Source organism: Otolemur garnettii, unplaced genomic scaffold (genome assembly GCF_000181295.1).
Source record: "Otolemur garnettii isolate 467f Iridium unplaced genomic scaffold, OtoGar3 scaffold00003, whole genome shotgun sequence".
Classification (NCBI taxonomy): Eukaryota; Metazoa; Chordata; class Mammalia; order Primates; family Galagidae; genus Otolemur; species Otolemur garnettii.
This window is the reverse complement of record NW_003852398.1, coordinates 28,276,514-28,290,929: the sequence shown is the minus strand read 5'-3', so window position 1 is coordinate 28,290,929 and position 14,416 is coordinate 28,276,514. Positions and strand designations below refer to the sequence as shown.

Here is a 14,416-nt window from a genome sequence, read left to right as displayed (position 1 = left end):
TGGAGTACCCATGAGGCAGAAGAACTGGAAAAGCAGGATGTGGCTGCCCTTGGATTGTCCAGGAGCCAGATAGGTGTGTCCTTTGAAACACAAGCCAGAGAAAGGAAAACATTACAAAGCAGAGAGGGTTTATTTAAAAACAAAAAAACAAACAACAACTTGAAACAAAAGCTATACTGATTATAGCCCAAGAATATGGGGAAAGGGGAGAGGGAGGGAAGGACAGGTGAAGAATGTGTGGAGGGAGGGTGATTGGTGGGACCATGCCTATGGTGCATCTTACAAGGGTACATGTGAAACTTCCTAAATGTAGAATATAAATGTCTTAACACAATAACTAAGAAAATGCCGTGAAGGCTATGTTAACCAGTTTGATGAAAATATTTCAAACCGTATATAAAACCAGCACACTGTACCCCATGACTGCATTAATGTACACAGCTATAATTTAATAAAAAATAAAAAACGTTTTTGCTTCTGCATTTTAAAAGTTAAGATTTATAATTAAATAAACTATAATATATCCTGGAGGAAATGGTCAACAACAAAACAGAAATATTGGATGTATCTAAGGAAAGAATCAAAAGCACAGATGAAGGAAGAATTTACATGGAGTACACATCAGGCTGCATTTAGCCACTACTTTCACTGTGAGTTTCTGGATAGATGGGAGATAAAGGAAATAGTCACATAAATCTTATAATCAGAAAGGAGAAACAGATCTTAGAGAGACAATTTTTTTGTCTTCTTCTTAAATTCTAGAAGAAAATTTGTCCATAATACATCATGGAAGGAGTATTAACTGATGCCATTCCCAGTTGCAGTTTCACTCAGCAGCTGCCTAAGGATTCTCTGTTCAATTCACTCTTCCTAGACCCCTTCCTAGGAAGTTCTTACTTAGTACATCTTAGCATGAGAACAATGTGTCCATAGTAGATTTTTCTTTAACACAATAAATTTGTATAGAAATTAAGAACTTACAAGGAGTTTTTCCATCTATTGCTTCTTTTTAATTTTAATAATCTAGGGAAGTTCATCAGATTTATCTTAATGCCGGAAAGTAAATTTGTACTTAAAGATGTGAAATGACTTATGACACAAAGTGGGATGATGTGAATACATGTAGTTTCAGGTAATACAGAGCCATGAAAGTTGAAATTTTAAGTCTACTAAAAATTTTTAGTGTATTGGAAATCATGCTAATGTGATAGAAAGAGGTTGGGGGGGTCTCAGATTAATCAGGTATCCACTTATTAGATGACGTTTGTTTCTGGTACAGTACCACTCTTCACTCATCACCTGAGGTTGTGTGCAGAATCACCGAGTTCACCTTCTTTGTGAAGTCTTCATAGTACTCACACCTTCTTCCAAATATTCTCTCTTATTTTCTAAGGCAGTCCCCAAGCCCTTTCATATATAACTTTATCATTTCTTTCCACAATTATGGGAAATTCTGTGTTATGTAATAGTCCAGATTATAAACTCTTAATGGCCAGCTAGTGTTAATCATTTTAGTAGTGCTGGTCACATCTAATGATTAAAAAAGCATTAAAGGAATGTGTTTTTAAAAGTTTCTATGTTGCTAGGAGAAACACAGGACATCTATCTATTTATCCATCTTTATTTGAGGACAAATTTTCTAAAGTAGAGAAACAGGTATTGCTGTGAATCACTTAGTTCTGAAGTGATGACTTGCTTTTAATTTTAGATGAGGCAATTTTCATGTAAATGCAAATTTAAGCTCCTTATTAAATGCACGGATACTCCTGATCAAACCATCCCAAATTTAATCTCTCCCGCAGAGGCTTCCTTCTCTCTAGTCCATTTTTTTTTCTTTTACCAATTACCATTTTGTGCAACAAATTATTTTATATCTCTAGATCAAGCCATTCCTCCCTGCTCAATAGGGCATCTAAAGTTGGTTAAAGAATCTAATCATGTTTTTAGGTTCTGTTAAAAAAAAAGTTCTGACATTAAGATCTGGAACAATTCCTTCCATATATTTAAAAAATTCATTAGGAGAAAATTGAAGCTCAGGAAGATGGAGTGACCTGCCCATGGTTATCACATAACCAGCAAGTGGCCAATTTAGAAGAACATACCGCTTCTGAATGCCTTCTGCTCTTTATGCCCGTCTGTGTTTCTCTGCCTATTGGACTACCTCAAATGCCAAACTTCTAGGATACTCCAAAAGTTTGGGATGTGGGGGCTGACGATTATAGTTGTGTACAGCAGTTTGAATGAAGGCAAGGTGGTAGGCCACCTACAATAAGTGGTAGGCTGCTCCCTGAGAAAACAGGAATGAAAACATGCAAAGATAAACAAATGTGTTTAGGAACCTCAAGAAGTGTCTGGCTGAACATGTCTTAATTCCAATTCACAAAGCTGATTTTCATCCTTAGAAGCTTATGGGAAAGGGTGGCTAAGTTCTGGGGGTAATAGCACAGTGCAGCTTTCTGAGCTTACACTGAGCATGCCAAGTTATGAAATGGAGCCAGTTGGGAAAAGGAGCACCTTCAGGCTGGATTACAAACACAAGTTGGGAAAAGTCATACTTCTTGGAGATACATTTTATGTTTAATCAAAGTAGTTTTTCATTTGTGTGGACATTTTGAGGCATGACTAACCACTGTTACCTACTGCCTGCTGCTGTGATATTCTGCTCTGTTCTCCAGTGGCTTTATGGGTTAGAGGTAGAGCACAGACTCTGGAATCAGGTTGATTGGGTTCAAATTCAGCTCACCTCCTTCATTTATACAGCAGTGTTAGAAAAGCTCCTGAGCCTTCATTTGTATATAAAATTTCAGAATAACAATGCCCAAGGCTCAGTTCAAGTTATAGTACACCCTAATATTGTGAGCAGTCGGACAGAACCTGCCAAAACAATGCAACCTAAACATTTGTACCCTCATATTGATCTGAAATTTAAAAAAACCCACATTAAAAAAATGTACCTTCAATTACCGAAGGAACTATATACATCAATGCCATTATTAAGTAAGTATTCTAAATTGAAAAACCCTATTTGAACTGCGATTCTAATAAAATCTAAACAAAAGAATTTTCATTTAATAAATTTTGTATGTACTATTAATTATTGGTACTTTTCTAGCTAGAACATTTCTGATTTTATATTTCAGTATTTACTGTCCCATATCAGAGAGCTGAGTAGGGAAAGGGGAAGTCCTTCTGAGCACTCAAGCCATATTGTTTGCATGTAAATCTAATTGTGTGGGATAGAGACTTGCTACTTTTTTCTCCTCAAATGAGGTTCAGCAAATTTCACTTTTCTCATGAGTAAGTAGCTGCATGATTACATGGGTTCTTGGACTTTAGTGTGTACTATTCCCTCATTTCATAGGCTGGACTTATACAGAGTAAGTTCTCAGCAAAGTAACATCCTAACACAGGTGTCTTAACTCCCAGGGTTTTTTCATTTTTATTCCCACAATTTTGCCTCCTCCTTTAACAGAATTTTGTTATGTCATCTTAATGCTGCTAGCTTTGAAATGATTTCAAATTAATTGTAAATACAATTTATAGCAAGAACAAAAAACATATCTTTTCTGCTTATAGATAGGCATCAGTACCCCAAACCATTAAACAAAACTAGATAGGGCCTTTTTTCTTTGTCCAATTTTTACTATTATAAATTGTAAGTTAAAAATCACCTGGGGAGGTCACTTTGATGAATACTCTCCTTGTTTATCACCAAAATCCATAAATCCTCTTTAAAAAAGAGAGAGAGAGAAAATAATGGGTTATGATTTAGATGGAGCAAGATTGTTAGAATGATCATTTAGGTGTCTTTTAACTTGAGCCACATTTTTTGTCTTCTCCAGATTTTCCTATGTCCAAAGGAAATAAGACCCAATTAGGATTTTCATTATAGTTCATAATAGACAATTTAGGCACAATTACATTTTCGAGTCTGATAACAAATTGATTAATTTGATGTTTCTTCATACATAATAAACTCCATGAAACTCCATAAACTCCGTATTTTGGTTGAATACATGTTTCTTATCTCTTTTTCCATGTGAAGAAGTGTCTGAAGCTCAAGTGGATTAAACTATCTATCCAAACCACATGGCTGATAAATGTCAAAGTAAATTTTAAAACTTAGTTCTCTAGAGTCATTACTAAATTCTCAAGGACTGAGAGGTAAAAATGACCAAAACAGCTTTTGCCAAGGGACTATGATCCAGTGGAGAGAAGGGCACACTCAGATACAAGTAAGTTAACACATTGCAGGGAAACAATTTGGCATAAAGATTCCTACATAGCATGATGAAATCACTGAACATGAAAAATAGAATTTGCTAATTGTAGGCACCCACGAATTCTTCACAGACTTAGTATTTGAAATGGACTCTATAAAATATCAGATTGACAAGGAAACAGATTGGGGTTAGAGCTTGGGGGCGAGGCATTGCTGGCAGAAAGAAACACATGTGCATCGATATTGCAGATTCATACAAAGGCTACTTGCTCTGAAAACAAACAAACAAACAAACAAAAAACATTTATCACTGGGCATCAGATGCTTGGTATCAGGAGTAGGAAATGTACCTGAAAGATACATTGGCATCTGGGATGGATCTTCAGCATTGGCCTAAGGCATTTGCTCTGGATTTTGTAGACTACGGAAGTCATCAAAGGATCTAGCATGGCAGTGGTATGACTAAAATTACATTTTTGATATATTGTGCTGGTAGTAGGCAGAGGATGGATTGGAGTGAGGAAACACAGAAAACAGTGCAGTGAAAATTATTAGAAATATTATCAAGGGAACTTGGGAAAGAAATAGTGGGGTACTCAATTTTGCCAACTAGTCAGTGGAGTTGAGAAAAAGGAATGGCATAGGACAAAAGCTTAGGGTAGAATATTCAGCGGTTGGATAAAGGTGATGAATAGTATGAAGGATCCAATGAGACCCTTATGTTTCTGGATTCTGGGTAGATGGTGATGTGAATTAATGACATACAGAGGTGGGTTTTTGAGTGACTTGATGGGCTTGTATTTAGACTTGTTGAAACTGAGATATTGGTAGAAAAACGAGGTGCAGTTTTGTAGCAAGAAATCCGGCATTTCAGCATTGAACCCAGGGGAAAAAATCCAATAGGAATTTGAATTGGGAATTCATTAAATTATAGGGAACATTCTCAATGTTGGAGCTGCAATGTGGAATACCAAGCATATTTGGAGCTTTGAAGAGCAATGACATTTAAGGGGAGGTGCATAAGGAAAAGCCAAATAAAAAGAATGAGAAAAAATGGCTAGAAGTAGAGAGGACCCAGAAAAATATGTCACGGAAACCCAGAAGGGAAAATACAAGAATTAGGGGCTCCTCAGAGGGTGAGAAGAGTTAAGAATATATATATTTTTTGGAACAATGATGACTCTACATAGCTTCAAAGTAACCAAGAAGGCAAGTGGAAGGAGGACCCTCTTATATTCAATGTCCCCAAAACATATCTACCATATATTATGCACCTGACACACTACTTGGACATCAGATATATTGGAGTAAATAAAGCAAAATATATATTTTTGTGATTTTTTATTATTTCTTTTATTCTCTTTCAAATAGAATCTCATTCAGTCCTTCAAGGCCCCAATTATATCTCACCTTGCCATAAACACTTTCCTAAGCATACTGGGCCCAGTGACAGCTCCTTTCTCTAGAAGTTGCCTGCAATGTTCCACTGACCTTGATCTTGCTAGGTGTTTTTAGTTGTCATTGGATTGTGCATTGGCTTGCGTCATTTTACCAGAAGGTCTGCAAATTCTTTAAAAAGAAAGGGTGTATAATCTTGACATTTCCTTTATAATTCCTATTCCACTTTGTGCATGGTAAGTGCTTAGTGATAATTGTGGTGTTCTCTTCTCATCCCCATCACAGTCTCTCCTTGGACAGGGAATCACAGGTAATTCTTAGGTCCTGGCTCTACTACCAGATAGATTTGTTTTCTTGAGCAAAGACTGCTTTGTCCTTTAAACAATAATCCTTCAGAACTTGCCCTTCAGATTGAGTTAGATATGGTTTAGATCTGATATCTAAGTTCTCTCTCCTAAATTAAGTAATTTGACTATATTTACTGAGTGTCTGAAACCAGAAGCTACTGTCTGTGTTATAGGTGCTGTGCTCCTGCAAGGAGCTATGAAGATCTTTTTGGTCTCTACTTTCATTTAGCTACATGGTTAAAAATTTTAACAATGTATTCCAGATGGTAATAAATATCCGAATGGCACTATAACAAGAAAAAGTGAGAGAGAATAATAGTAGCTGGGAATAAAAGAAAATAGTATTAATGAGAGTAGTCAGAGAATAGTTGTCTCTCTTAGTGGCACTGCAGGACCCAGCACCAGCCATGAGAAATGGACAGAACACCGTAGGCAGAAGGGAGAGCAGGGGAAGACAGCCTGAAGTGGTCATGAGTTTCAGCAACAGAAAGAAGGGCATTTATGCAGAAAGAGGTAAGGTGGAATATCAGGTGCCATTTCTGAGTCTAGAGTTAACAGTAATTTTTTTTTCCATGTAAGATAGTCAACTTTTAGGGTTAACACACAGAAATAATGTGCTATTTTAAACCTGGAAAATTGTCTAGGGAAGGAATAAAAAAAGAACTATCATTGTTCCCACTCCTTGCTTTTGCTATGTTGTTAATATCACAATTTTAATTAAACTAGAATATAATTGGTAATCTGTGCATAATGGGTGGTATTCATTATTTACTTATTACTTTCCTTCTTATTTGCATTAACAATCACGGCAAGGCAACAGTTGAAACATCAACACAACAGGAAATGTAATGATAAAAGAGAAACACCATGAGTTTAACAATTTTTGGAGAAGGATTGCATGCACAACCTGCCCAGTCCGATGATAATAAATTAATGTAAGCAGATAAGTGAGTACAAGAAGACCACTATTGCTTTTATGTAGAAGTAGTTCTTAATCTTTTTTGATTATAGATACCTTTGAGAATTTAATAGACGTCTGAAAGATTTTCCCCAGAAATATGTAAAAATTCTCATCTATACAAAATAAGAATACAAATTTAAATGCCGTATGGAACATTAAGGCCCATCCATGTAGCCTAGAGCATTTGACTAATGGCATGGTTTTAAAAAATTTCTGTACACCAGAATTACCTGGAAATATTGTTTAAAAGCATGCCTTCAGGCTTGGCCAATACAAGATGGGATCAAGGAACCTGAAATTTTTGGTGAGTTCTTCATGGGATTCTAAAACATGTAAACCACACTTAGTCAAATTCTGCTTAGGGGACTATGAAGGTGAAAATTAGAAAGAAGAGGCTAAAGTGATAGAGATTGAAAGCTGCTGGAAATTTCTGAAGCATGAATTTGACCCTGGGGTACTGAATTGGAAAGGTTAATATGGGGAGCATAGAGAATAGGGTGAAATAGTAGCTAAAAATCAGTGCTACATAGGTGGAATAAGATGTGTTAGGATTGGGCACATGGGCTTGGAAGCAGGTTGAGAACACTGGTAAGGCTTTGGGATGGGTGATCTGCCCCTAAGGCAGTCTCTTATGATTAAACTAACACTTAAGCTGACAACTTCTCATTGTCTCCAAGGAGGGTATTATCTCCTGACTCTGCTGACCCTCTTGAGCTACAAAGGCTAGAAAACAAAGACAGGACTCATGACCCCCATCCCCACTGAACCCTTGCCTTCACCACATAATCACGGTGCTTGCACTGGAGGGGGACTCTCTTACTTTAATAATACAGATGAAAAAAGAGGCATCCTTGAGGGAGGGCTCTGCCCCAAACCACACAGTGAGAGAGCACCTGAGGCAGGACCAGGACGGGCTTTCTGTCCCCTGGTCCCACAAAATGAACAAATGCTTTTTGGAACCACTTGATGGGAAGGTGCTCACCCCAAGTGTTCAGGGCAATTCATTCCAATGCAAAATATCTCTTAAAGTAGGGCAATATTTCTCAATAAAACATGTGCCGCAAATTGTCTTTCTAACTCCTTTTAATACGATGGGGACAGGACCAGCAGCAGAGTGGACAGAGAGCAAGGTTCATCTCAGTGCTTACGTGCTCCTGCTCATGGAGCGAAGGATGAATTCGACTGCGTTCTCAATGATCTCCGTGCCCAGGAGGTTTAGAAATTTGGGGAAATCTGGCTCTGGGCTTTTGCCTGAGTCTTCTGGCTTGCTGTCTGGTTTATCATCTGAAAGACAGAACAGAAGCTCAGAGTTGATTCACAGAAACAAAGAAATTTCTTTTTGCATGTAGGGAAATTTGGGGTCCCTTATATCCCTCTTGCATATTATGGAGCCTCATGTTGTTATATTCATTGAACATCTAATGCCTGCCTGGTTAAACTCTTCATATGCATTATATCATTTATTCGTAAAAACAGAGAGGCAGGCTAATAGACATTGATACTTTAGGTAGATATAGGCTCCATTTTGTGAATGAGAAAACTGATATTCACAGAGGTTAAGTAGGTTTCCCAGAGATAAGCAGTAAGTAAAAGTGTCAGGATTGAAATGAAGATTGCTTAGGGTAATAATAATAAAGATGAAATATTGGTGGGTGGCATTTCTTGAGCACATGCCTATGACAGACAATCTAAATCCATTGTTTTATTTGATCCTCACAAAAACTGTGAGGCAGAGAAAATTATCCCAATTTAAAGGTAAAGATACAGAATTTGATAGAGTTTTGTAAGCTTATTCAAAATTATAGAGTTACTAAGTGGAATACATGTGATTCAAAGCCATGTCTGGTAAAATCTGGATTCTAAAGCATGCTATGATAAACTACATAGTCTTTCAAAAAGATTATATAATTTGTACTTTAAAAATAAGATTCAACTTGCTCATCTTCTGCCTTCATATTAGAATAGACTACGGTTGCTTCTCCATTCTTGTGGTGCTTTACTAAGAAGAATATGTTCTACCTTAATACAGGTTAATATAAAGATGTAAAGTCGCCATCTTTTTTTAGTGGCTGAATAGTATTCCATGTTATACATATACCACAGCTTGTTAATCCATTACTAGGTTGGTGGGCATTTAGGATTTTTTCTACAATTTGGTGATTGTAAATTGAGCTGCGATAAACAGTCTAGTGCACATGTCTTTGTGATAAAATGATTTTTTTTCTTCTGGATGGATGCCCAGTAATGGGATTGCAGGATCAAATGGAAGGTCTAATTTGAGTTCTTTGAGAATTCTCCATACTTCCTTCCAAAAAGGGTGTATTAGTTTGCAGTCTCACAAGCAGTGTAAGTGTTCCCTTCTCTCCACATCCACACCAGTATCTTCAGTTTTGAGATTTTGTGATATGGCCATTCTCATTGGGATTAGGTGATACCTCAGTGTAGTTTTGATTTGCATTTCTCTGATGACTAGTAGGGAGGGGGAGAAGGGAGAAGGATGGAGGAGTCACAGTGTATGGCACATCTCTTGGGGGCAGATACAATTTATAAGAAGGACTTTATCTAACAAATACAATCAATGTAACATAGTTCTATGTACTCTCAATGAATCCCAAACAATAAAAATAAAAATAAAATAAAATAAGATTCAAAATAGTATAGTAACGATGATGACAGAGAGAAGTTCTTTTTGTTTTTTCTTGAGACAGAGTCTGAGTTCATCACCCTCAGTAGAGTGCTCTGGCATCACAGCTCACAGCAACCTCCAGCTTTTAGGCTTGGGCAATTCTCTTGCCTCAGCCTCCTGATTAGCTGAGACTACAGGCACCTGTCACAATGCCTGGCTATTTTTGGTTGCAATTTGGCCAGAGCTAGGTTTGAACCCACCACCCTTGGTATATGGGGCCAGCACCCAACTCACTGAGCCACAGGTGCCACCTGACAGAGAGAAATTATATCACTTGCATATCATCTAATAGTTTTATAAATAATGATTTAAGAAATGCTACCTAATTTTGCCTTTGACCAATCTTATGGGAAGTGTGTTTTTTAGCTTATTGGCCTTAGAAACTGTAAAGATTAAGTGACTTGCAGAAGATCTCACAAAGAGTAGGAGAAGATAGAACTGTAGCTGCAGGCCTCTACATTTGAGTCTTCACCCAGTGCTTTTGGATGGAGGGTCAAGGATCCAGACAGTGAGGTCATTTAAAAGAAAGGCTCCTTGGAGTGTGTTGACTTTGCTTAGTGGTCTTTATTTTTCAGACATGTAAAGAAATGGAAGAATGACAACAGCCACTTGTGGCCTCCACTGCAGACTCTGATGACAGGATGAAGTAAAACATTTAGATTTTAGCTTTATTGTAGCCTGATAAGTAATGTTAGCAGATTTGGCTAATAAAAATACAAGATGCTAAGTTAAATTTAAATTTTGCATAAATAACAAATACATTTTTAGTTCTATAAGAATGATCTGTGCAGTATTCAGGACACACTTACACTAAAAGATTATTCATTGTTCACCTGAAATTCCAATTTAACTGAGTGTCTTGTATTTTACCTGGCAAGTCCACCTAGGTTTTGACTCAAGAAGTTCTGACAATGCACACCATGACTTTGGATGAAAGAGGTGTAACTGTCCTTTGTGTAGAGGGTGTCAAATTATGTCAGAAGCCTTACATCTATATTATATCCTAAAGTAGAAACTATTAGTCCAAAGATTATCAAACAATTCTGCAAAAATTTATTGTTTACTATACTACAACCGAAGATTTGACAGGAGCAACAGTCTGAGATGTATTACCAAAATCAGAATACAAATCAGCAGGTAGTCATTCATTCGGCTGTTGGTCTTTTCATTCAAAAAGCATTTTTTTGAGCCTACCATCAGCTATGCTAATAACTTGTTGCTATGCTAAGAGTTAAGATAAAAAAGAACAAATTTCAATATGACCTTCACCTAAAGTGCTGGGCAACCAAAGCGCCCTGAAGAATTGGTTTGTTTTTATCACAGAAGGGAGAAGTAAGCAGAACTCATTTGGGGAGTGCCTATTGTGCTGGAGTAGGCTAGTGCTTTCAACACATGCCTTAATCCTCATTCAGCTCAGTAATGGTATAATGGTATAATGTAGGAGAGAACATAGATGCCCAAGGAAATTAAATGACTCACCGAGAAATCACTCATCTAGAAAGTGGCTGAGCCAGGTGGCTGAATGTTTTTAACACCACAGAGTGTGTTATTCACATTATATAATACAAACTCTAAGTGATTGTTCTCTGAAGACTTTTGCCAAGTGCAAAATGAAAATTTCTTACATAAGAGATGAGTTTGTTTTTTCTGTTTTTAACTACCTACTTGCAAAACAATTTAATTTTGTTGACTTCTAATTTTAATATGACACTAAACTCTGGCTTTTCAATATTCAGGGAGCCTGGAATTATTGTGTGTGAATTTCAGATTCTTGGTGCTAGCCTGTGGGTCATCTGTATTTTGAAGGGTAGTAGGTGTTGTGGATCGCATGCTTTGTAGTCCTGCAGACCTGATTCCTGTCTTCAAACAAAAGTAGCCATGTACCTTGCACACAATGGTTTAATACTGTCTTTCAGTTTCCTCATTATGGTGTTGTCAGCACTGAAAAATACTTTACATATCCTCTATATGTATGTGAATATATATGTCACTTATCATAATAAAGCTTTACTGTATTATTATTATTAATAGCAACAAAATGTTTTATAATTCACTTTCTCCTCTAGTGTGTTGGGAGATTATGAAAATCCTAGAAATACTTTTAAATTATAAAGCAATTTGGTATCCTAAAAATCAATCACCAAAGTTAATAGTTAAATATATTCTCTTCTCAAGTATAATATTGAATAGTATGGGATAGCCTCCACTCCCCCATCCCCTCTTAGGACAATCTTGTTCTAATCTATGCATACTTGGCCTGAATGCAATAGCATCATCATAGTTCACAGCAACCTCAAACTCCTGGGCTCCAGAGATCCTCCTGCTTCAGCCTCCTGAGTAGCTAAGACTACTCTACAGGCATATACCACTATATTCAGCTAATTTTTAAAATTTTTGTAGAGATGGTCTGGTGATGTAGCCCAGGCTAGTCTTTAACTCTTGGCCTCAAGCAATCTTTCCTCTGCTTCGGCCTCCCCACAGTGCAAGGATTATAGGTGTGAGCCATTGTGCTCACCCTAAACAGTCTTTGTTGGGTTGGCACCTGTAGCTCAGCAGCTAGGAAGCCAGCTACATACACCAGAGCTGGTGGGTTTGAACCCAGCCCGGGACCTGCCAAACAACAATGCAATTGCAACAACAACAAAAAAATAGCTGAGCGTTGTGGCGGGAGCCTTGTAATCCCATCTACGTGGGAGGCTAAGGCAAGAGAATCACTTAAACCCAAGAGTTTGAGGTTGCTGTGAACTGTGACATCACAGCCACTCTACTGAGGGCAACATAGTGGGACTCTGCCTCAAAAATAAAACAAAAAAGAATAAATAAATAGGCTTTGTTTATCGTAACTTCCTTGCTGAGTTTCTTAGTCACTGTGAATATAAAGAATATTCACACTGTAAGCAAATACAGCCATATGTATTTCTTCAGAATTTATACCTGTATTGCTGACATTTTTACAGTTTTTATAGTTTACAAAGTCATTATAAAAGACCATTCATTTGACCTGGAACAACTGATGGCTCCCACATTTTACAGATGAAAACATTGAGGTTCAAAGCAGTAAACTGACTTAACCAGAGTTTCAGAGTTCATGAGAGACAGATCTGGGACTGGTCTTCAGTGTCAAATCTCACCTTTCCCTTCACTGTGGTAACTACTTTAGGAGCAGAGTGGACATGATGGTCTCTGTTGAATTCTCCAGACTGAATCTGTTGTAATGTCTACCTGTGTATTGTTCTGTCAAGTTTTACTCAAAGAACTCTCACTAAATTTTTGTACTGTCTGTATTTTCTGACCTATCATTCTGAATAGAGGTATGTCAAGAGCTTACAGTTCTGTATAGACAAAAAAATAAAGTAATTGATGAGAATGCAGGATGCTGCCTCTGGTCCTCTGTGTGCTCAGAACAGATAGGAAAGAAAAAGATGCTCAGTTATAATGGAAATATCTAGGAACGTAGGCTTCACTTCCAGGACTACTTCTATCTGTATCCACACTCAAGAAACTTGCCCTCTGCAAACTGAGTTTATCAACAGGTAAAAGATTTATACTATCTGAAGAAAAACCAGAGTATGCAAGCTGAGTTTCTTAACCTGTAAAAAGGGAAATGATAAAACTATTTATTTTACTTAATAGGATTACTGTTAGACTTGAATGAGATTATACATGACAATAACAGTTAATATTTACTACGTGGCTATTATTGACCAGGTACTGTGCTAATGTGTTTTGTCTCTTCTATTTAATTTTCATAATAGCTTTAGGAGAAAGTTAAATGTTCCCTTTTTGTATGAGGTCTAAGAGGTGGACATAGCATGTCTAAAATCACAATTTCAATTAGTAGTAGAGTCAGACCTAAAAGTCATATGCCAGATTATCTTCATTGAACATTACTAGCCATAATCATTAAAAATTAAATATACTTCAGCTCCCAAGGAATTTATGATAGTGACACTATGTCATATGAATATATAAGAAAAAAATCTTGCCAAATTTCATACAGTCACAGAGAACAAAGGTTATAATGGAAGCAAATTTTAATAAAAATCCTAGTTTCTTCGTGTTGGAGGTGAGGCACTTGTCTTCAATGCAGTGCTTTTTGTGGTGCGCATGGGCCTCTCTTTCCTTTTATGTTCTAAATCAGTGCTGCCACCTTTCTCCAATCACTGCTAACTAGTGCACAATTCTCTGGCTGTGATCAGAAGGACTTACCTGCATGGCAGGTCAGGATTAAGACAAGCAGTCCCAGGATAATTGTCAGCCGAAGTACAGAGACAGACATTTTGTAGCACTGGATATTGGTGCAGATAAATTGCCGAGATGCACCTGAAACACTGCTCTATTTATAGGACATGCAGGTGACATCATCTGCTATGGAATTCACGTGGTTGCACAAGATGTCTGCACAGATTGCTCTTGGGTCCCTGCTAATGAGCTCTGACCTACCTTTTAAACAAAACATTTTTCTTATAGGGAAAGAAAAATCCTCCTGTTTTTTTTCCAGTTTGTATCTGTAAATGGCACTGAAGTGAATTTTTGGGGGGTAGTTCCAATGTCAGCATTGATAATAAGATGGATAGTAAGCAAATTTTACCTATCAGAGTCAAGGAGCAAACACCAAATCAGATTGGCGAGGTGGGCCTGTTCCCCTCCCTGGACACTCTGCTTCTTCCCTCATTGAGCTAATCCCCCCCGCCCACACAGGGGTGCCCTTTCACGCCCCACCTGGTGCCTCTGCTCTTATTTTCCCTTCTGTCCTCTCCCTCTCCCCTGAAGCATTCCTGTGGATTCCTCAGACTCAGTTC

At 37.5% G+C, this 14,416-nt stretch overlaps 1 protein-coding gene across 1 annotated transcript; it reads right to left on the bottom strand.

Moving 5' to 3' along the window:
* Window positions 1-45: 45 nt before the first annotated feature.
* CUNH5orf46 (chromosome unknown C5orf46 homolog) lies at window positions 46-13,893 on the bottom strand. Its single transcript, XM_003782061.2, has 4 exons — window positions 13,824-13,893; window positions 8,077-8,212; window positions 3,672-3,729; window positions 46-80 (listed from the first exon to the last, which is right to left on the bottom strand). Exons 1-3 carry the CDS (start codon window positions 13,891-13,893, stop codon window positions 3,681-3,683), a joined length of 255 nt encoding a protein of 84 aa, XP_003782109.1. The 3' UTR covers window positions 46-80; window positions 3,672-3,680.
* Between the last annotated feature and the right edge of the window lie 523 nt (window positions 13,894-14,416).